This window comes from Sphaerodactylus townsendi, linkage group LG02 (genome assembly GCF_021028975.2).
Source record: "Sphaerodactylus townsendi isolate TG3544 linkage group LG02, MPM_Stown_v2.3, whole genome shotgun sequence".
Taxonomy (NCBI): domain Eukaryota; kingdom Metazoa; phylum Chordata; class Lepidosauria; order Squamata; family Sphaerodactylidae; genus Sphaerodactylus; species Sphaerodactylus townsendi.
This window is the reverse complement of record NC_059426.1, coordinates 172,356,263-172,383,310: the sequence shown is the minus strand read 5'-3', so window position 1 is coordinate 172,383,310 and position 27,048 is coordinate 172,356,263. Positions and strand designations below refer to the sequence as shown.

At 46.5% G+C, this 27,048-nt stretch overlaps 1 protein-coding gene across 2 annotated transcripts in view; it reads left to right on the top strand.

Moving 5' to 3' along the window:
* DAAM1 (dishevelled associated activator of morphogenesis 1) overlaps positions 1 to 27,048 on the top strand; it is a 151,782-nt gene that overhangs the window by 9,635 nt on the left and 115,099 nt on the right. For both annotated transcript variants that reach the window (XM_048485866.1, XM_048485865.1), the window contains exon 2: positions 26,425 to 26,514. In XM_048485866.1, the coding sequence (XP_048341823.1) occupies positions 26,425 to 26,514 (90 nt within the window). The remainder of the gene's footprint in view (positions 1 to 26,424; positions 26,515 to 27,048) is intronic.

Here is a 27,048-nt window from a genome sequence, read left to right as displayed (position 1 = left end):
GGGACGCAAATTTTTGTTCTCAGAGACTGTATATAAGCTTCAGTGTGCTGCGTTTCCAATATGTCAAGTTCATATTCTACTGTACTGGATTACTTCTCGTCTGAACTGATGAATGGATCCGTCTATGCCTAGTCGGAGTGTTGAAAATGAACGGATTGTGCTATTATAGCCGTTTTCGAACCAATCTTCTTCAGATCACACTCTAATTTCATCAATCATACTTGGGATATTCTTTCAAGGTGATATTATCACATCCAAATGCCACTCTGAGGGGTGACGTGGTCACTATGCCAACTGTGCCAGTGGTTCAATTGAAGCCGAACTATCTGACCGGAATATATTAAAGTCTCCACATTTGTGCCGGAAACCCAGAATTAACAGCAGAGACGGTGAATCACAGTGACTTTCCCAAGGTTGCCCACGACATTATCATAGCCGACCTCGGGGTGTTTTTTAATTCACGTTTTTAATGAAAGTGCGCGTAGAATGTTGACGGGGGAGTTGGTAAAAAGACGCGCTGGCAGCTTCAAAGAGGGAGATCGCTATCATGCCCGAAAGCTCGTGTTTCCACATTCCCTTCGCTGTGGAGCTTTGCTGCTTGGGAAGCCAAGTTAAGAGGCGAAACCCGGCAAATATCAACAGTGCTTTCTGGCCGGCTGCGCGCCTTTCTTCTTGCGCCAAGCTCCGTATGCATGAGCGGCCACATGCACGGGGCATTGTGAGAGAGCCTGCGACGGTGGGCCCAGAAGACTCCCCCCGGCCCCGAGGGCAAGCTCCGTGTCTCAGCATCCTGTCAGGCCTTCGTCTGCTCTGTCTGCCACACAAGGAGGCCACGGCTGTGCGGAAAAAGAGACCATCACAAAAGACCGGCAGTGGCCCAGCTCGGGTTTTTGTTGCCATGCAGTGCCGAGCTGCTTGGAAACGGCTCGGGTTGCTGGAGCAACCGGGGAGGTTTCCTTGAAAGGTTGTCGGGTGCTGACGTGACCTGTTGACTTCTGGTTTTTCCGACTTCATCTATGCAACTGAATTAATGCTGTCCCAAGATTACAGAAGAGTAATAGGTCATGGAGGCGGTGGGGATGCAGCGGTGTTAGGGTGGCCAAAATGAAGTACCTGAAATGGCCAAGAACTAGTTTAAAGGGCCACAAAATATAAAGTTGCTCAATATAGGAAAAAAACACATGCATTTGTGACAAATTTAAAAAGGTCTATACTTGTAAAAGGCCTATAAGAGCCTACCTTATTCACACAATATCACAATTACAACACACAGATTTGTGCTGTAATAAAGATGTGTTTTTGTACTGTATTCTAATTTATAAATATGTGTTTTTGTACTGTATTCAGAGGTGGAATCCAGCAGGTTCTCACAGGTTCCCGAGAGTAGGTTACTAATTATTTGTGTGTGCCGAGAGGGGGTTAGTAATTGGTGATTTTGCCACATGATTTTTGCCTTAGTTACGCCCCTCCTCTCAGCAGTAGCGCGCAGAACTTGAAGCAGTCTAGCAGGAGGTGCGCCCGCGTGCGTGGCAGCCTGCGCCTGCGTGCATTCGTTTCCCGCCCAAGGACCGGCGCAGCGGCTGCGTCCTTGCCACAGCCCCGCCCCCAGAATGCCTGGCCACGCCCCGTCATACCCCGCCCAGCCCCATTGGCGCTACGCCACAGTTTGAATCCCACCACCATGGGAACCTGTTACTAAAATTTTTGGATCCCACCACTGACTGTATTATAATAAAGGTGGGTTTTTGATATTTAGTAGTTTTCTACTTAGTGGTCCCTTAAATACTTTCCTGATCTTTGTAGGTAAATTCCGGTTTTGTAGGGGTAAGTTTGGTCGCCCTTTTTTGTTTGAGGGTTGCCAAAATCTCCAGGTATTTCACCAACCCAGAGCTTGCAACCCTGTTGCCAACCTCCGGGTGGAGGCTTGAGATCTTCTCAAATTACAACTGGCGTCCAGATTACAGAGATCCTAGGGTTGCCAGTTCTGGGTGGGAGATACCTGGATACCTGTGTGGGAGATACCTGAAGGTGAGGAGGGGAGAGGAGAGTCCACCCTCCAAAGCAGCCATTTTCTCCAGGGGAATTGATTTCTGTGTTCTGGAGATCAATCATAATAGCAGGAGGTCTGCAGGTGTCGGCAGGAGGTTGGCAACCACATCAATTACCGTGGCGAAAATGGCTGCCTTTCAGGGTAGCCTGATACAACGAAGACTTATAACAGGCTACACAATGCACTAGCAGTCTATGAACACAGTAGCTCAATATCAAAATGTTTAATTTAATTGTAGACAGAAATAATTATATAAAAAGTACAAAGGTACAGTATAGTAGAGCCTCATGTCAAATGAGTTCAGCACATCAGCTTTGCGAATGCCGTGAATTTACATGTGAGTAGACATCCAGACAAAGCCCCAACAAAAGTGCACTGCTGTCCCACAAATGACAAAATAAAGCTGATACAGGACCCTGATTTTCTGTGCCCGTTTCATGGTTCGTTTCATCTCCCTCTTCATCAGAGTACCATTTGCGTCCCCGGGAGTGCATAAAAGTCTCCTTCCAAAATATGTGGGAAATACCAATTGTTTTCATTCAGATTCTCTCATCTGTAAGAAGGAATACAGCTAGACACGAAGCTAAGATTCTTGACAGTTCTAACACATGCACTGTGGATACGTAAATTCTTAACCCTTAATTGTCTACAGCTGGAAAGCACATACTCGGGTTTCTAGCCCTGCAGGGTAAACACTGTGGTATTCTAATCCCACTGAGATCCCTTCCATCCCCAAACCTTGCCCCTTTCCAGAGCCCTTCGGGGATAGGGCGGTATATCAAATAAATTAATAATAATAATAATAATAATAATAATAATAATAATAATAATAATAATAATAATAATAATAATAATAATAATAATAATAAAAGGACCTACAAATTGAAGTTGAACGATTGTGGCAAACAAGAACAACAGTCATCCCACTAGTAGTCGGTGCTCTAGGAGGAATCCCAAGAAATCTTGAAAAACATCTGGAAAGCCTAAACTTGGACAGAACATCAGTCCACATGCTGCAGAAAGCAGCACTTCTAGGAACTGCACATATTCTATGCAAATACCTATAATATCCTAGGTCCTTGGGAAGGACTTGATATTCAGAGATGAATTCCAGACACTTGTGCTGTGTTGTTATGTGTATTATAATAATAATAATAATAATAATAATAATAATAATAATAATAATAATAATAATAATAATAATAATAATAATAATAATAATAATAATAGGCCTCTGGGTGAGGCTCGAATTGTAATGAAGGCCAACAACCAGCTAAAGATCTGGCAGCTGTGAAATCTACAACAACAACAACAATAATAATAATAATCACCAGTTTCCAGGAATGTCATATCTCACAATTGGCACCCCGACCTGTGCAAATCTGTGAATATCCGACTTTCTGGAAATGGCCAAGGGAAATCTCTGCTGCTTGGAGGACTGAAGGGCTGGATTCCTGCTGGCTCTATTTCTCTTGGCTGGCTTTTGCATAATGCCACCCGTTCAGCTGTCCTTCAAAACAGGGGCATGTACCTTTCTTCTTCCTAAGGAGGCTAATAAAGTTTAGAGTTGCTTAATTATGCGGGTACATTTGCATAAATTGATCTTGGTCTGAAAATACCTGGTTGAGGAGGAACAGCAGGAGATTTTGAAGAATCCCCCATCCCACCCTGTGATCTGAGACCAGAAAATTAGCCTTGCTGCTCCTCACAGTGGGTGAAAAGATTTGTATAATTCTATCATTTGCATGAGAGGCTGCAAATTGATAAAAGCAGCTTACTTCCTGTGGCTGCTTTTCCTTCGTCTAAATAACAGAGAAGTCCCAGACGGAGAATCCACATCCAGTAGCACTTTTCATTTAGGATAGGAAAAAGCCCTATTGACTTTTCTCTTCTTCTTTTTTTTCATTGAGAACAGTTAAATTCATGGCTCCAGAGAATAATATTTAGGACTGCATGTGAGTGAAGCAGTCTTGAATTGTGATTTTAAAAACCGTGATTTAAAAAATGGCTTGGTGCATTTTTATGCACTTTATTTTAGGCACTTTATTTACATCAGTTCATTTTAGGCACTTTATTTTAGGCACTTTATTTACATCAGTTCATTTTTATGCACTTTATTTACATTGTGAACCACTTTGAGCTCCTTCTGAAAGGGATCTAATGAACGTCTCAGATGTCCAGAAACAAACACTGTATTTTAAATACAGAAATTGTACACATTGGATTTTATTGCGGTATTATTGTATATGGTTGTTTCGAGTCACGTGAGCCTGCCTTAGACTGGAAAGGACCTCCTATGAATCAAATAAGTAAATCTCACAAAATAGTGGATACGTTTTCCCCTGGTCTCCATGGCCTCTTCCTCATGGTAAATGTTAAAAGGGGTGGGGACGGGGGGGGGGGATGTTTCAGGCCCCGAAACCCCAAAAATCTATTTTTGTACAGTGCCCCACAAGTATTTTATTCTAGTCATATATTACAAAGGCCCACTCCAGATTCTCTCCGACAGCAGCCATACCAGTAGTTTTAGGTTTTGTGTTTTTTTAGTAACCGCGACAAGAAAGCAAACAAAATTGTGCCAGGCAGTCAAGTACCAACAATATTTCCAAGCCAACTTTGCCTAGGCACAGCCAAGCTGCTACATTCGTACAAAAGGCCTGGTCTTGAATTGCAAAACAAACCATAGCTGACTACGTGCCAAGGTACATCTGTTGTTTTTTCTGGCCCCAGAGGCAGCTTTTATAGGCAAAAGAGGTTTCCCCTCCTTGTGCTTTTCCAGACATGTTTTTGCCCTTGAAAACCTGCATCTGGAACTCCACAGAAGAGAGGGTAGGCTACAATTAAAAAACAGTATGGATCTGATTAAGGTATTTCTCTGTGCCAAACTGTGCGTTGCCCGGAGCCCTTTTCCTAGGGAGACCTCCCGGAATCACAGCTGTTCCTAGGGAAACCTCCCGGAATTACAACTAATCTGCAGGCTATAGAGATCAGTTCTCGTGAAGGAAATAGGTGCTTTAGAGGGTAGACTCTATGGTATTGTACCCCACTGTTGTCTCCCCCCCCCCCGCCCTTCCTAGTCTCCACCCCCAAATCTTCAGGTGTCCCCTAACCCGGATCTGGCAACACTACCCCCTGCTGGTGACCAGGGGGTCCAGACAACCCTACCTTTTCCCACAGAAAGTGTTCATTGAATTGGGTTGGCAACTTCTGGGTGGGGGCTAGAGACCTCCCGGAATTATCATAACCCTCTAGGCTCCATAAACCTCTCATATTTTTGTTGCGTATTTAAAAATATTTCTCTTCTCCTGGAGAAAATGGCTGCTTTGGAAGATGGGAATGATGGGCGTCTTAGTTGATAGTTCCATGGGAATGTCAACTCAATGCATGGCAGCTGTGAAAAAGGCAAACTCTATGCTGGGGATCATTAGGAAAGGAATTGATAATAAAACTGCAAAGATTGTCATGCCCTTCTATAAAGCAGTGGTGCGACCGCACTTGGAGTACTGTGTCCAGTTCTGGTCGCCGCATCTTAAAAAGGATATTGAGGAGATAGAAAAAGTGCAGAGAAGGGCAACAAGGATGATTGAGGGACTGGAGCACCTTCCCCATGAGGAGAGGCTGCAGCATTTGGGACTCTTTAGTTTGGAGAGGAGACATCTGAGGGGGGATATGATTGAAGTCTATAAAATTATGCATGGGGTAGAAAATGTTGACAGAGAGACATTTTTCTCTCTTTCTCACAATACTAGAACCAGGGGGCATCCATTGAAAATGCTGGGGTGAAGAATTAGGACTAATAAAAGGAACGCAACGTGTGATTGGTGTTTGGAATATGCTGCCACAGGAGGTGGTGATGGCCACTAACTTGGATAGTTTTGAAAGGGGCTTGGACAGATTTATGGAGGAGAAGTCGATCTCTGGCTACCAATCTTGATCCTCTTTGATTTCAGATTGCAAATGCCTTAGCAGACCAGGTGCTCAGGAGCAGCAGCAGCAGAAGGCCGTTGCTTTCACCTCCTGCATGTGAACTCCCAAAGGCACCTGGTGGGCCACTGCGAGTAGCAGAGAGCTGGACTAGATGGACTCTGGTCTGATCCAGCTGGCTTGTTCTTATGTTCTTATGTTCTTATGGACTGCATATCATTATGCACTCCCTTCCCACCTGAAACCCCACCCTTCCAGACTTTGCCTTCAAATCTCCAGATATTTCTAATCCCAGAGTTGGCAACCCTTCTGTTGGGGTTTACTTTTTGTGTGTGATTCAATGCAGTTTAAAACCTCCCTTATTTTCTGTGATTTCTTCAGAGAGTTTGTTTCCGTTTCTTTGGGTCAGGCGACATGGGAGATTCATGATCAAATCTCATGGCCTTCTCATTTTTTTGCTTTAAAGCGACCGTGGAGAACAGGGCTTTTGATTGTGACAGTGGGGAAGGGGGGGGGGGGGTTAACCATTTCCCAGTCCCCTTTTCTGAATTGGCTCTTTTCCCAAAACTACAGTGGTAACATCATACGGTTTTTTAATCTTTGTGCTGATAAAGCCAGAAGCCTTTTGATAGATGGACTTAGTTTCGGAATACAATACCCTTCCCTGTGTAGCATACTTGTAGCTTTCTTGTTCAGAATCGGTAGCATATTCGACTTAGGTTGACTTTGATCTCTCATCTGCTTCCAAAAATCTAACAGTGGCGACCTACCTCGCAGAGTTGCTGTGAATTATTGCAGCACTTTTTGGTCTCTGAAAGCACGGAATCAGGTCTTTGGTGCTGGACACGGTACTCTGGGGAGGGGAGGAATCAAGTTGTTGATTTGTAGAGATGTTTGGAAATGTGTGGACCATACAAAGTGAAGTGTTCCAAACTGTGAGTTGGAGAGGGGATAGGCAGGAGATATATATATATATTTAAGATGAGCAATTTTAATTTATCTGTGCAGTTTCTTGACTGTCTTACGATCAGCAGTTCCAAAGTGTGCAACCCTGCAAGGTGGGTGTGCAAGGATCACAGTTTCAAAACAGCTTCATCAGCAACCCAGAAAGTTTAAGCCTGCCCAGCCATGGGTCTGAATAGCCACTACAAAATTAATTTGCATAAGAGGGAGAACAATAAATATCAATTCTATAAACATCATACAGATTACCAAAATTACAAAAATACAATTATGTAATATTAATTGTACATATTATTTAATAACTCAAGGAGACTTATATTTTATAAAAGAAGTTGATATGGGTCTACCCAGAGGTGGGATCCAGCAGGTTCTCACAGGTTCCCGAGAGTAGGTGACTAATTCTTTGTGTGTGCCGAGAGGGAGTTACTAATGGGTGATTTTGCCACGTGATTTTTGCCTTAGTGACGCCCCTCCTCTCAGCAGTAGCGCGCAGAACTTGAAGCAGTCTAGCAGGGGGTGCGCCGGCGTGCGTGGCAGCCTGCGCCTGCGTGCATTCGTTTCCCACCCAAGGACCGGCGCAGCGGCTGCGTCCTTGCCACAGCTCCGCCCAGGAATGCCCCGCCCCCAGAATGCCCGGCCACGCCCCTGTCGTGCCCCACCCAGCCCCATTGGCGCTACGCCACAGTTTGAATCCCACCACCATGGGATCCTGTTACTAAAATTTTTGGATCCTACTACTGGGTCTACCTACATACTGTAATGGCAATAAATTTTCAAATCAATAGAAGCCTAGACTGTCTGTGAATCCTCTTCAGGATGCTGCATTACACCATGTTAGTCTAATGCAACACCCTGAAGCAGATATTTATATTTATTCAAACAGTTTTGAAACTGAGAAATGGGAAGAAAAGCCGGATCATCCTGTCCTCTCACAGTGGAGCACCTTACGATCAGCAGAAGTATGGGATGTTTTGCAAAATTATACATGCATATGTATTGGCTGTCTAGGATTGCCAGACTCTGGCTGCGGTCTGGAGATCTCCTGGTATTACACCAGCGTGTAGAGAGCCAGCATGTGAGAGCCAGTGTAGTATAGCGATTAAAAGCAGGTGGACTCTAATCTGGAGAACCAGGTTTGATTCCCCACTCCTCCAAAATGAACTTAATAAATAAAGAAGCCATTGTGTGTTACTCTGAGATCAGAGGTGGGATCCAGCAGGTTCTCACCAGTTCCCGAGAGTGGGTTACTAATTATTTGTGTGTGCCGAGAGGGGGTTACTAATTGGGTCCACTTTTCCATCTCCACGCCCTCGCCTCCCCGAGAGGCCTACTGCCTTTGAACGTGAAGGTTCCATACAGCAATTGCGAGTAATAATGTAACTCCCTGAACTGGGTTAATCCCTTTCAGGTACTGCAATTCATTGATTCTCAGCCTTTCGTACCTTTTACCTCACCAGTCTCTATCAAAGAACCTGTGTGTTTCACCATTGCTGTGCTCAGATTTGTGAGTTGGGGCATTTTCTATAATGTGATGATGATTTAGAAATGACCTGGTGCAAAAAAAAAAAATTGGGATTGTGGTGGGGTGACTGCCCATGGGGGGGGGGGGCATCCAACTCAGGTTTTGGCCAGGGCTCAGGTTTGCCTAGGTACGTTTCTGCCCCCTTTGCTGAGTGGGGAGGGGGGGGCTGGCGAGGGAACTTGTTACTAAAATTTTTGGATCCCACCACTGTCTGAGATCCTTGAAGAAAGGATGGGATATACATATACTATATGTCAGTGATGGGGAACCTTTTCAAGGCCGAGTGCACAAACTGCAACCCAAAACCCACTGATTTATCGCAAAGGGCCAACACGGCAATTTAACCTGAATACTGAGGTTTTAGTTTAGGGGAAACGGGTTGGCTCCGAGGCACGCGTTACTCGGGAGTAAGCTTGGTGGTATTCTGTGGCTTTGCTTTGAAGCAACCGTGCAACTCTTCCAACGGGTGAATCACGACCCTAGGAGGGTTTACTCAGAAGCAAGCCCCATTGCCAGCAACTGAGCTTACTCCCAGGTAAAGGATCGCGCTTTAGTTCTTCGCATGAAAATCAGTGGGGTTTAGCAGCGCTTAACAGGGTTAAGTACACTGCTTTCCCAAAACTAGGTCTTAGGTTTAATGCTAATAATGCTAATAATCAATTAGCTAATGCTAATAATCAAGCCCAGTGGACCAAGCCAGCCTAGATATGTGTGTGTGGGGGGGGGGACTCTGCTTGTGCCCACAGAGAGGGCTCTGTGCCACCTCTGGCACCCATGCCATAGGTTCGCCACCACTGGTGTATGTATAAGTAAGGTCACTGAAAAATGCGATAATACTGGAAAATATGAAAAGATTAGGAAAAGAGGAAAACCAAAAATAAGATGGAGTGACTCAATAAAGGCGGCAAGGCTGTTAATGATAGGACATTTCTAATTCATGGAATTCCCATATGTCGGAAGCAACTTGACAGCACATAACCCCGTAAACAGATGCATCTGGACCAAGTCAGTGCCCAGTTTTTATTACAACTATAAAACTTAGAACACATGGAAAATAGATGCTCTGTTTCTTCTACACCCCTTGTTTTGCATGGCCAGCAGATTTGGGTCAGGCTGCGTTGGTTGTCTGTGTTTTGTTTTGTTTTTGGTCATTGCAAACTGCAAAGTGTGTTAGATGCTCTAATAAAAGAGGAGGCGAGTCAGATACTCCAAGCAGCTGTCTTGAGTGTCGGATGTTCACATTGTATTGACGTAGGTGGAACATTTCTCCCGCACTTCTCAAAACATCAGAGGTAGGTACAGCTGCCCGGGCTGTGTTTCGGTACTTCCCCCTCTCTTCGGAGCTTCCAGGTGGTGCCAGCTGTGTTTACAGCAACATTATCTTCTCATAAATTAAATACCATGTGGAGAACTCGACTCAATCAATCTCCTGAATTGTTGGCACTTCAGGCTTGCTGACCGTCAGGTGAAATTGACTCCATTGAAGACTGAGGTTATGTGGCTGGGTCAGGGAGACCTGGATTTGGGGCGCCAGTTCCCGCTCTTGACAGGGTACAGTTGACCCCTACACAGTGGTGGGATCCAAAAATGTTAGTAACAGGTTCCCATGGTGGTGGGATTCAAACTGTGGTGTAGCGCCAATGGGGCGGGGCACGATGGGGCGTGGTGGGCATTCTGGGGTGGGGCATTCCTGGGCAGGGCTGTGGCAAGGACGCAGCTGCTGCACCGGTCCTTGGGCGGGAAACGAATGCACGCAGGCGCAGGCTGCCACGCACACCAGTGCACCTCCTGCTAGACTGTTTCAAGTTCTGCGCGCTACTGCTGAGAGGAGGGGCGTAACTAAGGCAAAAATCACGTGGCAAAATCACCAATGAATAACCCCCTCTCGGCACACACAAATAATTAGTAACCTACTCTCGGGAACCTGTGAGAACCTGCTGGATCCCACCTCTGCCCCTGCACCATCGGTCAAGGGTCTGGGGGTGACTCAGATGCCTCCTTATCAATTGAGACTACTGGCTTATAGCACAATGAGGTCCATCCCCTGCTGTGGCTCTGTGCCCAGATCTTCAGAAATATCCCAAACTGCAGTTGTCAGTCCTAGGTAATATCTGCCTAGCTCCACCCCATCTTTCATTTATTGCACTGTAGGTCTGAGTTGATTCTGCTATATCACCTTCTACTTCCAAATTTTGTGTGGGGTGGTGTGTGTGTGTGTATGAAGTGCTGTCAAGTTGCTTCCGACTCACAGTGACCCTATAAATCAATGTCCTCCAAAGCGTTCTATCCTTAACTGCCTTGTGCTGATCTTGCAAGCTGAATGCTGTGGCCAGCATGGTGTAGTGGTCAAGAGCAAGTGGACTCTAATCTGGAGAACCAGGTTTGATTCCCCACTCCTACACATGAGCAGTGGACTCTTATCTGGTGTACTGGATTTGTTTCCCTGCTCCTCTGCATGAAGCCTGCTGGATGACCTTGGGTCAATCACAGTTCTCTCAGAACTCTCTCAGCCCCATCTGCCTCACAAGGTGTCTGTTGTGGGGAGAGGAAGGGAAAGGAGCTTGTAGGCCACCTTGAGTCTCCTTACAGGAGAGAAAGGCGGGGTATAAATCCAAACTACTACTACTCCTCTTCTTCCTCCTCCTCCTCCTCCTCCTCCTCCTCCTCCTCTTCTTCTTCTTCTTCTCCTCCTCTTCTTCTTCTCCTTCTTCCTCTTCCTCCTCCTCCTCCTCCTCCTCTTCTTCTTCTTCTTCTTCTTCTTCTTCTTCTTCTTCTTCTTCTTCTTCTTCTTCTTCTTCTTCTTCTTCTTCTTCTTCCTTTATAGAGTCAGTCCATCTCATGTTGGGTCTTCCCCTTGTCCTATTGCTTTCAACCTTTCGTAGCATTATTGTCTTTCCCGAATTCTACGGTAGCTGAATCACCGTGTTCAGCTAAACCTTGTTGTCGTAGCATCACACTTCCCTTTTTGTCAACCACATTAATGCCGCGCTGTTTCTGCTCAGTACCCGAGGGGTGGGGAAGAAACTGCATAAATTATTCCTGTGGAGCCAATGCATAATCTCTTTTATGGCCTGGGATTTTGCCCAGCTCTGCAAATAGCTGCCACGCTAAGCTTTACGCGCAGTCGTTAAATAGGAGCCTCTGCCAGGGTGGAAATCCCAGGGCACTTTTAAACAGCAGAACTTCTGATGACTTCTTCTACTTTGCAGATTGATGTTTATGCCTTTAGATTTTTCTTAATGTGCATCAGCAACATTTAAATGCTTCGGAGGATTATTGCCTTGGGAAAACGCCATGGCAGAGAGGGATGGTTCAGTCTGTGCCAAAACAAAATGGAATTGGCCTTGATGTAGCACGCTTGTGTTGCAGTGTGGGGTGAGAGGAGTGTTGCCCCATTCGCTGTGTGTCGCAAACTGCCATAACCGTATGTGTGCTCCTGACGTTGTGTGATACGAGTGGTCTTAATTGTGTGAAGAAGTCTCTGCGCTGGTGGGGTGTTCGTTTTGAAGCAAGCAGTCGCTGCACGTTTGTGTACTGCTGTAGTTTTTCTTCCACCATAAGAACATAAGAACATAAGAACTAGCCTGCTGGATCAGACCAGAGTCCATCTAGTCCAGCACTCTGCTACTCGCAGTGGCCCACCAGGTGCCTTTGAGAGCTCACGTGCAGGATGTGAAAGCAATGGCCTTCTGCTGCTGCTGCTGCTCCTGAGCACCTGGTCTGCTAAGACATTTGCAATCTGAGAATCAAGGAGGATCAAGATTGGTAGCCAGAGATCGACTTCTCCTCCATAAATCTGTCCAAGCCCTTTTAAAAGCTACCCAGGTTAGTGCCCAGCACCACCTTCTGTGGCAGCATATTCCAAACACCAATCACACGTTGCGTGAAGAAGTGTTTCCTTTTATTAGTCCAAATTCTTCCCCCCAGCATTTTCAATGAATGCCCCCTGGTTCTAGTATTGTGAGAAAGAGAGAAAAAATTCTCTCTGTCAACATTTTCTACGCCATGCATAATTTTATAGACTTCAATCATATCCCCCCTCAGACGTCTCCTCTCCAAACTAAAGAGTCCCAAACGCTGCAGCCTCTCCTCATAAGGAAGGTGCTCCAGTCCCTCAATCATCCTCGTTGCCCCTCTCTGCACTTTTTCTATCTCCTTGGGGGAACTTGAAGTCTGCCATTTCACCACCCGTTCGAGCAATTCTCCAAACTATCATCAGAACTTACTCTCAAATGCAGAGTTAAGATGGTGTTGGATAATCTCCTCGTAGAGATTAAACCGTGAGCAGAGTGTGTGGTGTCTTAGCACAGCGGAGCATATCCCAAACACGCGTGTGAGCTTAGGCACAAAGAAAAAGTCGGAGTTGTTTGTAGTTTCTAATCTAATAAAGGGAGTATTTATTAGTGAACTCCATTCTGGATAGAACATAAGAACATAAGAACAAGCCAGCTGGATCAGACCAGAGTCCATCTAGTCCAGCTCTCTGCTACTCGCAGTGGCCCACCAGGTGCCTTTGGGAGCTCACGTGCAGGATGTGAAAGCAATGGCCTTCTGCGGCTGTTGCTCCCGAGCACCTGGACTGTTAAGGCATTTGCAATCTCAGATCAAAGAGGATCAAGATTGGTAGCCAGAGATCGACTTCTCCTCCATAAATCTGTCCAAGCCCTTTTTAAAGCTATCCAGGTTAGTGGCCATCACCACCTCCTGTGGCAGCCTATTCCAAACACCAATCACACGTTGGTAGGTAGGTAGGCGGGCGGGCGGGCGGATGGATAGATGGATAGAAGATAGAAAGATAGAAAGATAGATAGATAGATAGGGTCACTATTCTATTCTGATCTATCTGGATGGGGATGGATGCACAGAGCATCCATCCTCTGTACGCACGTGGTTCTGCAGGTTAGAGATCAAGAGGGAGAGAGAGGGAGAGAACGGGAAGGAAGGAAGTCACTAAGAGTATCAGTCTAACATCAAAGGATAGTGCCAGCATGATAGAGTGAAGGTGACAATCCCCAGGTCCCTATCTAGCATCTGGCTTAGTAGTAAAAACCCCTCTGTCGCTGAAGCAGGAAACAGCGTTAAATCCTTCTCTTCCAACAGATGGCATGGGTAAAGGCCAATCTATCCTCCAAATCATCCACCAAAAGGGAAGGTTAATCTACCAAAGAGCCATGCACGCCAATCAAACCACAATATTTTATTTAGAAGAGTAGAATAAGAGTTTGGATTTATATCCCCCCTTTGTCTCATGTAAGGAGACTCAAGGTGGCTTAGAAGAGGAGAAGAAGAAGAGTTTGGATTTATATCCCCCTTTCTCTCCTGCAGGAGACTCAAAGGGGCTTACAATCTCCTTTCCCTTCCCCCGTCACAACAAAAACCCTGTGAGATGGGTGGGGCGGAGAGAGCTCCGAGAAGCTGTGACTAGCCCAAGGTCACCCAGCTGGCGTGTGTGGGAGTGCACAGGCTAATCTGAATTCCCCAGATAAGCCTCCACAGCTCAGGCGGCAGAGCTGGGAATCAAACCCGGTTCCTCCAGATTAGATACACGAGCTCTTAACCTCCTACGCCACTGCTTACAAGCTCCTTTCCCTTTCTCTCCCCACAACAGATACCTTGTGAGGTAGGTGCGGCTGAGTGAGTTTAAAGAGAACTGTGACACCCATGGTCACCCAGCAGGAATGTAGAAGTGGGGAAACAAATCCGGTTCACCATATAAGAGTCCACCACTCATGTGGAAGAGTGGGGTAATCAAACCCGATTCTCCAGATTAGAATCCACCTGCTGTTAACCACTATACCACTCTGGCTCTCTTTACAATTTACGTATGTTATTGATCGTCCACCTTTCTCTCTCGCTGGGTGACCTTGGCCAGTTGTACACCCTTAGCTGAGCCTAACCTACCTTGTGAGGATACAATGGAGACGAGGAAAAAGATGTAAACTATCTTGGTGGAAAAGGTGGGTTGTAAACGAAGCAAATCAAAAGTAGACTCATATTCCTCACGAATGCAGCTCTTCCAGTGAGTTCAGAGGCTGAGGGACTTCTAACAAGGCAGGGAGGCTGGATAGAAAGTTATAAATAAATATTCCCACCACGTGAGGTTGGAGTATGCAGAAATTCATCATGCATGCTGAACTGGCATTTCCCCCACTTTATCACAACCCAGCAGTGATGGGAAAGCAAGAAGGCTTTACTTGGAATCACGCAGTAGATTGCTTAACTTTAACAAATGATCCGGTTAAATGCCTTTTTGATTTGCGATAAGAAGTGATTTTTCCTGGATTGCTCCAAGACTCATTTAGGAGCAGCAGTGGCGTAGTGGTTAAGAGCAGGTGTACTCTAATCTGGAGGAACCGGGTTTGATTCCCCGCTCTGCCGCCTGAGCTGTGGAGGCTTATCTGGGGAATTCAGATTAGCCTGGGCACTCCCACACACGCCACACACGATGACCTTGGGCTAGTCACAGCTTCTTGGAGCTCTCTCAGCCCCCCCTACCTGACAGGGTGTTTGTTGTGAGGGGGGAAGGGAAAGGAGATTGTAAGCCCCTTTGAGTCTTTTCCAGGAGAGAAAGGGGGAATATAAATCCAAACTCTTCTCTTCTTCTTCTTCTTCTTCTTATTTGTATTCAAAGGACTGATTTCCCTCCTCTGTAGATCTAGCTTATCCTTTGTGAATATCCCAGAAATGGACTGCTCCTTCGACAGTTTTAGCTGGGTAGCCTGACTTACTGTGGATTGTGACCAAGGAAGCATTTGGCTCTCATAAGAACATAAGAACAAGCCAGCTGGATCAGACCAGAGTCCATCTAGTCCAGCTCTCTGCTACTCTCAGTGGCCCACCAGGTGCCTTTGGGAGCTCACATGCAGGATGTGAAAGCAATGGCCTTCTGCGGCTGTTGCTCCTGATCACCTGGTCTGGAACCCCTTGTTGGTCTGTAAACAGCGATCCATTGACCCACCAACAGACTGTGCACTGCTTTCTGGTCATCCCTATCCTAAATCGTGACATGGGAGAGCCATTTCCCAAATACGGCATGGTGCTTTTAGACTGTGAAGAAAAATAGCGGTCTTTCTCCTGTATAGATGTCCAGATACTTCCTTTCAAGGATATGGGTCATATTTTACAGGCTTCCATCTTTTCACTAGTAACCTGAAGCGAGTGTTCTGAAATAGATGTATACGAGTCTGCTGGGTATTGATAACTCATAATGGATTATTTCAGAATGGGGAAGAGTTAATGGACGCAGCGGGATATTATTGGTAAGGAGGTTTTTAAATGCTAACTGGCGGAAATTGCTGTGCAATTGAAAGCTTTTTTAAGTAGGGCCGTGCTGCATGTTTATCTCTTCGCTCTTGGGAGCAAAAAGCAGACCTTGGAGGTGGAGGCTCTGAAGAGGCTGCCTAAAAGCCTCACCTTGCTTGCCTCAATGATACTAGTGATATTTTGATATCATGGTTTTAAAACTGTTTTCCTTGTTGGAATAGGCATGTAGGAGATCCTGACCAATTGGGGATCCCAGTAGATGGGATGACAGTACCAATTGGGGATCCCAGTAGATGGGATGACAGTACCAATTGGGGATCCCAGTAGATGGGATGACAGTACCAATTGGGGATCCCAGTAGATGGGATGACAGTACCAATTGGTGATCCCAGTAGATGGGATGACAGTACCAATTGGGGATCCCAGTAGATGGGATGACAGTACCAATTGGGGATCCCAGTAGATGGGATGACAGTACCAATTGGGGATCCCAGTAGATGGGATGACAGTACCAATTGGGGATCCCAGTAGATGGGATGACAGTACCAATTGGGGATCCCAGTAGATGGGATGACAGTACCAATTGGGGATCCCAGTAGATGGGATGACAATACCAATTGGGGATCCCAGTAGATGGGATGACAATACCAATTGGGGATCCCAGTAGATGGGATGACAATACCAATTGGGGATCCCAGTAGATGGGATGACAGTACCAATTGGGGATCCCAGTAGATGGGATGACAATACCAATTGGGGATCCCAGTAGATGGGATGACAATACCAATTGGGGATCCCAGTAGATGGGATGACAAGGCCTACTGGGGATCCCAGTAAATGGGATGACACGGGCTATTGGGGATTCCTGTAAATGGGATAGCTTGACAAACTGTTGGTTGGCTGAAATCAGACCACTGGCCCATTTAGCTCTGTATTTTTTGGCAGTGAGTTCTCCAGCGTCTTAGACAGAGGGAGGTTTTCCCCAATATCTTTTTCCTGAGAGCCTTTACCTGCAGATGTCAGGAGCTGGACCATTGAACCTCTATATACTAAGCAGCTGCCCTGCCAACTCGGTGAAATAAACGAATTTAACAGCACCATCCTACCCTTGAAAGGTTACCTACCATCCATAGCAGAGGGGGATTCAAACTTGGGACTCCCAGCACTGTAACTTATATACCCATCTGGCCCTAATTAGACTCAACTAGTCCTTGGGCCGCTGAATTGGTTTTGTGTCCTTAAATAAATTTGCAGCTTGCCAAAACAGTCCTCTGAAATGTCTTTTCTGAGAACGGTTTGAAGGAAGGGCGCAGCGTCTCAAGTGTGAGATGTAATTTAATAAACAAAGCATGCCATTCATCTTTAGTCGATTTGCCATTATTTTTGGAAGTCTGGAATACAGAGTATTCTCTGTGTTCATAGTCCTGGAACCAAAAATACCTTCAAATATTGAATGCATTCAAATTAGGGCTATGAATAACCTGGATGTTTTGACTCTGTGCTGTCAGCATTCCTTTCCTGTGTTGCTTATTGGTAGGTGGACGCGGGAAACAAGGGCCCCTTTTTTATTTTGTTTCCACTGAACTTGAGCACAAATGCAGGCCCACCTGCACGGGGCATCCATCCCTCTGCTGATTAATCTAGGGCACATTTTAAATCTGTGATTAAACGTCAGATGATCTAGCAATATTAACCGGATTAAAGGGGATAACCACGGAAGAGAGAATTCGCTTTGGATGTGGCATCAGTGGAAGGAGCAGAATGCGTGTGACGAACCCAAAAGCCGTCCATGCCAATATCCGTAAAGTGAAACCTGCAAACTCTTCCTATAGTTCAGGCAAAGCCCTAGAGACTCTGTCCAACTGTACCAAAATAAGAGACTGAATTACTGATCTTCTCCTTACCTGGTTTCTCACTGTTTTAGAAAAGTCTTGAAGGCTTTCATTTTGCTCTAAATCTGAAATAACTGAGATTTCCATGGAGGAAGGCGTTCACGCTGCTACATTTGCAATAATTTGTATTATATTTGAAGAATATGCTGCTTTGGTCTATTTTGCTGTGTCCAGGGAGTTGTTCTGAATCTTGCGAGAAAATTTTGTAGCACCATTTAGTGTCCGTTGAACTCATGTTCGTAGTTCAACAGATTGCAGATGCCTTTGCCAGAATTGTGGTATTTCAAGCTGTATCTTGGAACTCAAGTCTTTAAGCTGTCTCTTAAAATGCCGCCAGCATCGCTGTTCGCAGATGTGCAAGGAGATTAAACTTCTGTCCCATCTTTTTTTATCTTCGGGTTGGAGGACAGTGAACAAAAATCAAAATGGCACGAGGCAGATGTACCCCTTTCCCCAGTAGAAAGGAAAAGAGTACTGTGCAAGTACTGGGTCATTACTGACCCATGGGGTGATGTGACATCATGACATTTACTTGGCAGACTGTGTTTACGGATGGTTTGCCATTGCCTTCCCCGGTCATGTACACTTTACCACCTGCAAGCCGGGTCCTCATTTTACGGACGTTGGAAAGATGGAAGGCCGAGTCAACCTTGAGCCTGTTACCTGAAACCGGCTTCCCTCGGGATCGAACTCAGGTCGTGAGCAGAGCTTTGACTGTAGTACTGCAGCTTTCCACTCTGAGCCTCGGGACCCCTTATACAAAACAGAATATGTCAGGCCTTATACAAAACAGAATATGTCAGGCCTTATACAAAACAGAATATGTCAGGCCTTATACAAAACAGAATATGTCATATGTTGAGAAGCTCATAGCAAACGGAGACATTTTTAGTTCCAGTCCGCCTATTTCCGCTGATCCCAATAGAAGAGATGCCTTTCTGATGTTTGAAAACCCCAGCTTGATCATCCCATTATAAGATCCAGTTCCTTCCTGAAAACGGGTCCCGGATGGGATAGAAGTGTGCTAAAGTTTGTCCCAGTTGTAAAGGATTGTTAGCATTTTATTTATATTGGGCAGAGCTTGACAAATCCAGATGCCAGGTTGCCATATCACCTGGAAATTTCATTGGGGAGCCTGGTATTTTTAGAGCAATGACTGTTGTGTCTGTGAGCCTTTAAGGTCAACTAAGGTAACCTCCACATTCAGAGGCCATAAGCATAAGCATTTTATAGTCATTGTGCACGCCCAACGAAATTTACAGCAGCATTCCTCGATGCACACAATTTCAGACTCCTACCCCATCCTCACTTTCCCCTTCCTCCACCCATCCCTACACAGCCCCAAACACATCAACACGAAGCCACGGAGTTCAGCATAGCCACAGTTCTAGAGTAGAAGCTGTCTGTAAGCCTCAAACCACTGTATCCCCGTACCAGGAGGCAACACGGGAGGGGTCGTGGTGGTCCCTGGGCCTCTATGCCCTGTTGTTGGCCCTCCACTGTACTGTGTGCAGTTCTGGGCACCGCAATTCAAGAAGGACATTGACAAGCCAGAACGGGTCCAGAAGAGGGCAATCAAAATGGTAAAAGGTCTGGAGTCCATGCCCTACAAGGAGACACTTAGGGAGCTGGGTATGTTTAGTTTGATGGAGACAAGGTTAAGAGGTGACATGATAGCCATGTTTAGATATTTGAAGGGGTGTCATGTTGGTGAGGGAGAAAGCTTGTTTTCTGTGGCTCCAGAGACTAGGACCTTCAAGGTGAAGGAAAGGAGATTCCACCTAAACATCAGGAGAAACTTCTTGACAGTCAGGGCTGTTCGACAGTGGAATGCACTACCTTGGAGTGTGGTGGAGTCTCTTTCCTTGGAGGTTTTTAAAGAGAGGCTGGACGGCCATCTGACAGGATTGTGTATTCCTGCAGGCAGGGGGTTGGACTTGATGGCCTTTGGGGGTCTCTTCCAACTCTATGATTCTATGACTGTATGAGACTTGATGGACCACTGCTCTGAATCTGCAGAGCTCTTATATTCTAACCAGGAAAAAAAAATCCGAATTCTTCTTGCCCTATTTTTAGTACGCTATTCTATACGGATTTCTGCTTTACCACCACCCATATGCTCCTAAGACAGAAGAGCTTTATGTAAAGCCCAAATTGACTGACGCATTAAGGAAGTTGGCTTTGGCCAGCCGAGGAACGCCAGAGTGAACGCATAAAATTTGCGAGCTGTTTCGAGGCAGCGAGCTGGAGAAGCCAAATGTGGAAATGAATTTCCTGCATCTTGAAGAGTAATAACTTTTAAGTTCTCGGGGGATGGACGTGTGAAAATAAAGTATCTGGTTGCAGGATTCCTTTTTGGTAGCAGGAACTAATAAATAGGGAGGATATTTTAAATACGGCATCGTTGGCCGCGAGTTTTGCTAAGCTGGGAAAAGAATCGCAAAAGGGCGCCTGCCGACATATAAAGATGAGCAGGGTGTAGTTTGAGACTCACCGGTTGTGGCTAGGCAATTTGGGGGTGCTTCAGTTTCCTTTGGCTTTCCAGAATGGGGGCGCGCCAGGCATCTGGCCACATCCTTTCGGAAAAACAGCAAAAATCTCCCAACTGGCGCGAGGTTTGTCCTCTGGCAATCAAGGAAATCACAAGATTGGCTCGGCAGTTGTGAAAAGGAGTGGCGTATTTTAGCTTGCTTCGTCAGCATGAAAGCGGCATGCATTCTTTCAAACACACACATATATAGACAGGCACGAGATGAACAAATTGCAGATGGGCCATAAAATTAATTGCCAATTGGCATATCAGCTGCTTGGTATTTGGGGCTTGCTTGCAGATTGCTGGGGGAATTTAGTGGCACCGTTTCAAGACGGGGAGAGGGATGCAAGAAGCCCAGATCGTGGAAGCCTTCCGAACCTCCACAGGTTCGGAAGGTCAACTCTGTCATGGAGGAGCATAGAGGGAGAAGCAGCCGGTAGATAAGGCCCCTTCCGCACATGCAGAATAATGCGCTTTCAATCCACTTCCACAATTGTTTGCAAGTGGATTTTGCTATTCCGCACAGTAAAGTGGCGTAGGAGGTTAAGAGCTCGTGTATCTAATCTGGAGGAACCGGGTTTGATTCTCCGCTCTGCCGCCTGAGCTGTGGAGGCTGATCTGGGGAATTCAGATTGGCCTGTGCACTCCCACACATGCCAGCTGGGTGACCATGGGCTAGTCACAGCTTCTCAGAGCTCTCTCAGCCCCACCTACCTCACAGGGTGTTTGTTGTGAGGGGGGAAGGGCAAGGAGATTGTAAGCCCCTTTGAGTCTTTTGCAGGAGAGAAAGGGGGGATATAAATCCAAACTCTTCTTCTTCTAACTGAGCGGTTCTACAGTCAGAACAATATGGCAACCCTCAGAAACAACGGTCAAAAGAGAAATCAATCACAGTGGAAAAGATAAACCTGTACCCCCTGGGGTAGTTGTGTCTGTAAACATTTGGCATTCGCAGGAGGAAAAAAATGCCGCCGCCGCCTCCTCCTCCTCCTCCTCCTCCTCCTCCTCCTCCTCCTCCTCCTCCGTCGTCGTCGTCTTCTTCTTCTTCTTCTTCTTCTTCTTCTTCTTCTTCTTCTTCTTCTTCTTCTTCTTCTTCTTCTTCTTCTTCTTCTTCTTCTTCTTCTAAAATCCAGCTGCAAAGTGCATTGAAAGTGGATTGAAAGTGCATTATTGTGCATGTCTCAGGGGTCTCTGAGAAGCCACGGCCGTGAGAGGCTTGTTCGTGGTGGCCAATACTTTAATGTGAGCCCAATAATTGATGGGTAGCCCCTGGAGTGATGGCAGAATGGGAATAATATTCCTGCTGCCAAGCTACACCATTCTGTATGTTGATGAACCCAAAGTTCAATTTATGAACTGAAAATTACCAGCCGGATATAAGGGGAAAAATTTTTTACTGAATGAGCTGTGCAAAATGGAATTGCTCTAGGCCAGGGCAACCTTTACCACCCAAAGAGCCATTTGGACCCATTTTTCACGCCCCCGAAGATCTGCCGAGCCGGAGAGGCTGCTCCGCACGGAGCCGCCTCCGGTTCGGCCCCTCCACTCACCTTTCCTTCCAGCGCTGCTCTGAACGGCTGGAGGGACACGTCCACGCTACCCTCCGACCTCCAAGACACGCAGAGCCGCAGTATAAGGCTGAAAGAGCCGCACGTGGGTCCAGAGGACTAGATGGCCTCTTCGGCCCCTTCCAACCAGTGGTGGGATCCAAAAAATTTAATAACAGGTTCCGATGGTGGTGGGATTCAAACAGTGGCGCCGCCGCACCCACGCACCTCCAGTCCCTATTGGGCAGGGAGGCTGCTTTCATAACCCCTTCTCGGCACTCAGAAAAAAATTAGTAACCACTTCTAGAGTAGTGGTGAGAACTGGTTGGATCCCACCTCTGCTTCCAACTCTACGATTCTACGAAGCACCAAATAACTTTGCTGGTGTTTCAAAGTTCACGAGGAAGCTGTTATGGGCTAGAATGGGGTTTTTGTGTACACAAATGTACACCCTGCATACATTCCTTATCTATCCTGTTTCTTTTTTTTTTCAGTCAGACCCTCACAGAATCAACGAGCTAAAGGGGGTCTGGCTGAAACAGGACAGATAAGGAATGAGCTAAATGTTAACCCCTCCCCCTTTTTATTGCCTCTTGACTTTTCCTGGCTTCTTATCTCCTTCTCATAGAGCAGTCTATCCGAGAATTTGAGCTCTGGGGATTAATTTGTTTTCTTGCAAGAAAAGTCCCAGTCTTGGTCCTTGGGTTTTCTTCCCTTGAATCTCATACTTTATCTTCAGTTGGCAGGAGGACAAGGAATCAGATGGCTTCTTTCCTCACAGAGTTCTAATAAATTGCAATAATAAATTGCAATAATTCCCCCCCCCCCCTTTCTGCTGGTGTTATAACACCGGGACACAAACTGTGCTAGCAATTTATTTATTTGTCATTTATTATTTAGATTTATTCCCCACCCTTTGCCGCAGTCTTAGGATGGGTTACAATAAAAGCCGTCATAAAATCTTATATAGTATGACAATAAAACCACTATAAAACCAGTCCTAAAACCATAAAACGTTCTAAACTAAAACTCCCTCACCTGACCCTCCCTAAAAGTGGGAGGACCAGACGGACATCTTGAGCTCCCAAAATCTCAATAAAGGGGGGCAGGATCGTCCGAATGCCCAGGTGAAGAGGCTGATCTTTGCCAGATGCCAAAACTCCAGGAATGGGCACCTGGTGGGCCACTAGTGGGAGGGGATTCCATAGTTCAGGGGCCACTGCTGAGAAGGCCCTTTAGGCTGCCCGTATCTCCCTCATCTCCGAAGGGGTTCAGGACAGCCAGGCGGGTCAGTCAGTTGGGAGACTGGGGTTTAATTTGAAACATCACAACATTCTTGCAGGGCTTTGGCCCGTCAGATCCCCAGTTGTGTGAAGGGGTAAATCCCACCCTACGGCAATCACTGTTGTTATCTGATACTATCATTTTTTTGGACCCCTTCTTCCAAAAATCTCAGAGTGGCCCATCTAGTTCTCACGTCCTCCATTTTATTTTATTTATTTTTATTTCTTTCTTCAATTTCTATAGCGCCTGATCCCCAAAGGGCTCCAGGCGGTGAACAACAAAATTCAAACAACATTAAGCAGGAGCAAATCATGTACAATACACAAACACATACGCTCCATCCCATTAATAATCAATAAAACATCCTAAAAACTCATATAAAACAGTGGATAATAATTAATAAATAAATAAGCAAGAGGAGTCCAGAAAACCCCAATTAAAACCTACCCCAAGAACGGGGACAGCGGGCCCCTCAATTTTCTCCTTTAAACAAGCTTGTTGAGGTAGGGCAAAATGAGTCCCCACTTGGCATCCAAAGAACTTTGTGGCTGAGCGCAAGGATTAGAACCCGCATCTCTCTTGGCATTCTGACTGTTCTGCGTTGCTGTGTTCACGAGATGGGGCAAACAGAATGCCCTCCTCGGAAGCGCTTGTTCCTCAGACCAGTATGTGAGCAGAGTTGGTTTGTGGGTTAGAAGGAGGTGGGTGGGTAAAGGATGCCCCTTCAACAATTGAGGGACTTGAGCACCTTCCTTATGAGGAGAGGCTGCAGCGTTTTGGACTCTTTAGTTTGGAGAGGAGACGTCTGAGGGGGGATATGATTGAAGTCTATAAAATTATGCGTGGGGTATTCTCACAATACTAGAACCAGGGGGCATTCATTGAAAATGCTGGGGGGAAGAATGAGGACTAATAAAAGGAAAAACTTCTTCACGCAACGTGTGATTGGTGTTTGGAATATGCTGCCACAGGAGGTGGTGATGGCCACTAACCTGGATAGCTTTAAAAGGGGCTTGGACAGATTTATGGAGGAGAAGTCAATTTATGGCTACCAATCTTGATCCTCTTTGATCTGAGATTACAAATGCCTTAACAGACCAGGTGCCCGGGAGCAACAGCCGCAGAAGGCCATTGCTTTCACCTCCTGCAGGTGAGCTCCCAAAGGCACCTGGTGGGCCACTGCAAGTAGCAGAGTTCTGGACTAGATGGACTCTGGTCTGATCCAGCTGGCTTGTTCTTATGTTCTTATGTTCTTAACTCTTCTCTGGCATGACACTAGCTCAGATCCTCCACAGGAGGGAAGATTTTGCTGGAATTTCCCTCCTCCTCCTGCAATAATGATGTTGGTGTTTTCTGGTGGCATTGGCCTGGAGAGCAGCACGGCAGATGGTGATATATCTGGCTTGGGGGCTCACAGTCCGCCACATAAAGTTTTTCCAAGCTAGCTGGCCTGATGCAATTGGGCAGTAACCACTGTGCTGTCTCCATGATGTTTGGCAACCACCGATTTCCAGACAGCAGATCAGTTTCTCTGGAGAAAACGGCTGTTTGGAGGGTGGATTCCATGGAATTAGGCCATACTGAGGTCTGGTTGTTGTGGGTTTTCTGGGCTGTGTAGCCATAATCTGGTACTTTTTGCTCCTGACGTTTCGCCCACATCTACGGCTGGCATGTGCCTCAGCTGTGAGGTGGACAGAGAGTATACCCGGCCACACAATTGCTTTGCACTGTTTTTTGGAGAAAAACATATCTTACTGTGACGTGCATGTGAAGATGCCAGACATAGACCCTGGCAAAATGTTATTTGCTTTTTAAAATATGCCCTGCCCTATATGAGCCCCTTGGGGATGGGTCGGTCAACAAATCCAAACAATCAATCAATCAATCAATCAATCAGTCAGTCAGTCAGTCAGTCAGTCAGTCAGTCAGTCAGTCAATAAATATGGAGGTCTCAGGGCAGCTTACAAAATTAAAACAGCAATAAAACCCACATCAAATAACCATCCTCATCTAAAATAATCATAAAAACACCATAAAATCAACTTACAGGAATTACCAGTCCACAGCCACGCACTCTGGAAAACCCATAACTGCTTGTTGATTCCGACTGCAAAAACCTTCAACAATACATATTGAGGTCGTTCTCTCCCCAGCCCAGGGGTCTGCAACCTGCGGCTCCGGAGCCGCATGCGGCTCTTTCAGCCTTATACTGCGGCTCCACGTGGCCTGGAGGTCAGAGGGTAGCGTGGGCGTGTCCCTCCAGCCGTTCAGAACAGCGCTGGAAGGAAAGGTGAGTGGAGGGGCCGAACAGGAGACGGCTCTGTGCGTGAGGGCGCCGCTTTCCACGTCCCCTCCACTCACCTCTCCTTCCAGCGCTGCTCTGGAGGGTTGGAGGGACATGCCCACGCTGCGCTCCGACCCCTGGAGGTCGGAGGGTAGCGTGGACGTTTCCCTCCAGAGCAGCCGCCATCCCCCCTCTGCCATCCCCGCAGCTGCCATCCCCCCTCGGCCCCACGGAGCAGGCTGCTGCCTCCCGCAGCGCAAGAGGCGGTGGCACTGGGCAGGCCACAGATGCCATCCCCACTCTGCCCCACGGAGCAGGCAGCCGCCTGCTCCATGGGGCAGAGGGGGTTTCCCTGCCCGGCGCTGCTACCTCCCAGTGCTGGAAGGAAAGGTGAGTGGAGGAACCGAACCGGAGGCGGCTCTGCGCAGAGCTGCCTCTCCAGCTTGGTAGATCTTTGGGGCCATGGAAAATGGGTCCAAATGGCTCTTTGGGTGGTAAAGGTTGCCTACCCCTGCCCCAGACCCTGCCCTCCCCCTAGTTGTACCCCTAAAACTCCAGGAATTGCTCAACCCAGTGTTGGCAGCCACGTTTTGCAACCACATATTTGGTCCAGGCCACAGAGCACTGCAAGCTGAGGACCCGTAGGCGGCACGAAGGTGATTGTTGAACACGAGAGAGGGAGAGAGATCAAGTCAGTGAGCCAAAGTGCAAATTAGTGAAGAGTGTGTCAGTTTCTCTCTATCTATTTAGTTGCTTTATTTTATTTACTTTATATCCTTGCTGAGGCTCAAGGCAGATTATACAGTGTGAGTCAACGCAGTCAGGAGAAGGTGACATTTAATAAACCATATAATAGGGTTAGAGTTGCGGAAATCTGAGACCAGCAGAAGTATTAGATGTATACATTAATAATGTTCCAGGGAAAAAAATAATTACTTACTAGAGTTCCAGTCTGCTCATCACTAGTCCTCCGTGAGCGGTGACACCGAAAGGTGATAAGGTCACCGATGGTATTAGGATAATTATTGCTCCAGGCTAAATCAATTATGCCTAAATAGGGAGGGCGGAGAGCGGTTCCCGGTTGTAACACGGATCAAAGCGATCGACTGGGTATTTTAATGACCTAACCGTTTTCCCCCCCCTTCCTGTCTCCTCTTTTTAGGATGAACTCGACCTTACGGATAAGCACAGAGAAGCGATGTTTGCACTCCCAGCTGAAAAGAAATGGCAGATTTACTGCAGCAAGAAAAAGGTGAGAGACTCGACTGAGAATCGGTTGTTCTCTGACTGCTCCAAAAGGCTGAGGCAACATTCAATGGGATTTGCGGAATTGTCCTGAAAAACACCGGGATGCCAACCGTTACACGTGGTGTTATATTTTGGACATGGAGTTTTTCGTTTCCCTAAAAAAAATCCTTCAAAGCTAACCCTGGTTACTAGTTGGGTGGTAGGCCAGTGAGGAAAGCCAGGGTTGCTACCCAGAGGCAACCAAGGGCAAGCCACATGTGTTAATCTCTTGCCTTGAAAACACGACAGAGTTGCTACAAATCAGCTGTGACTTCATGGCAACAGAAATCCCTTGGAAACTAAGAAGGGTCGGCCCCTGGTTCATACTTGCATGGGAGACCCTCTGCTAGATGGAGGCAGGCAATGGCAACCCTCCACTTCCATCGCTTGCCTTGAAGGCCATTTGGAGTTTCCGTAAATCAGGTTTAACCAAAGGTCTCATGACAGCTTCGAAACATGTGGGGGTGTTCGCAACATGAAGCCACACGGGGAAGCTGGG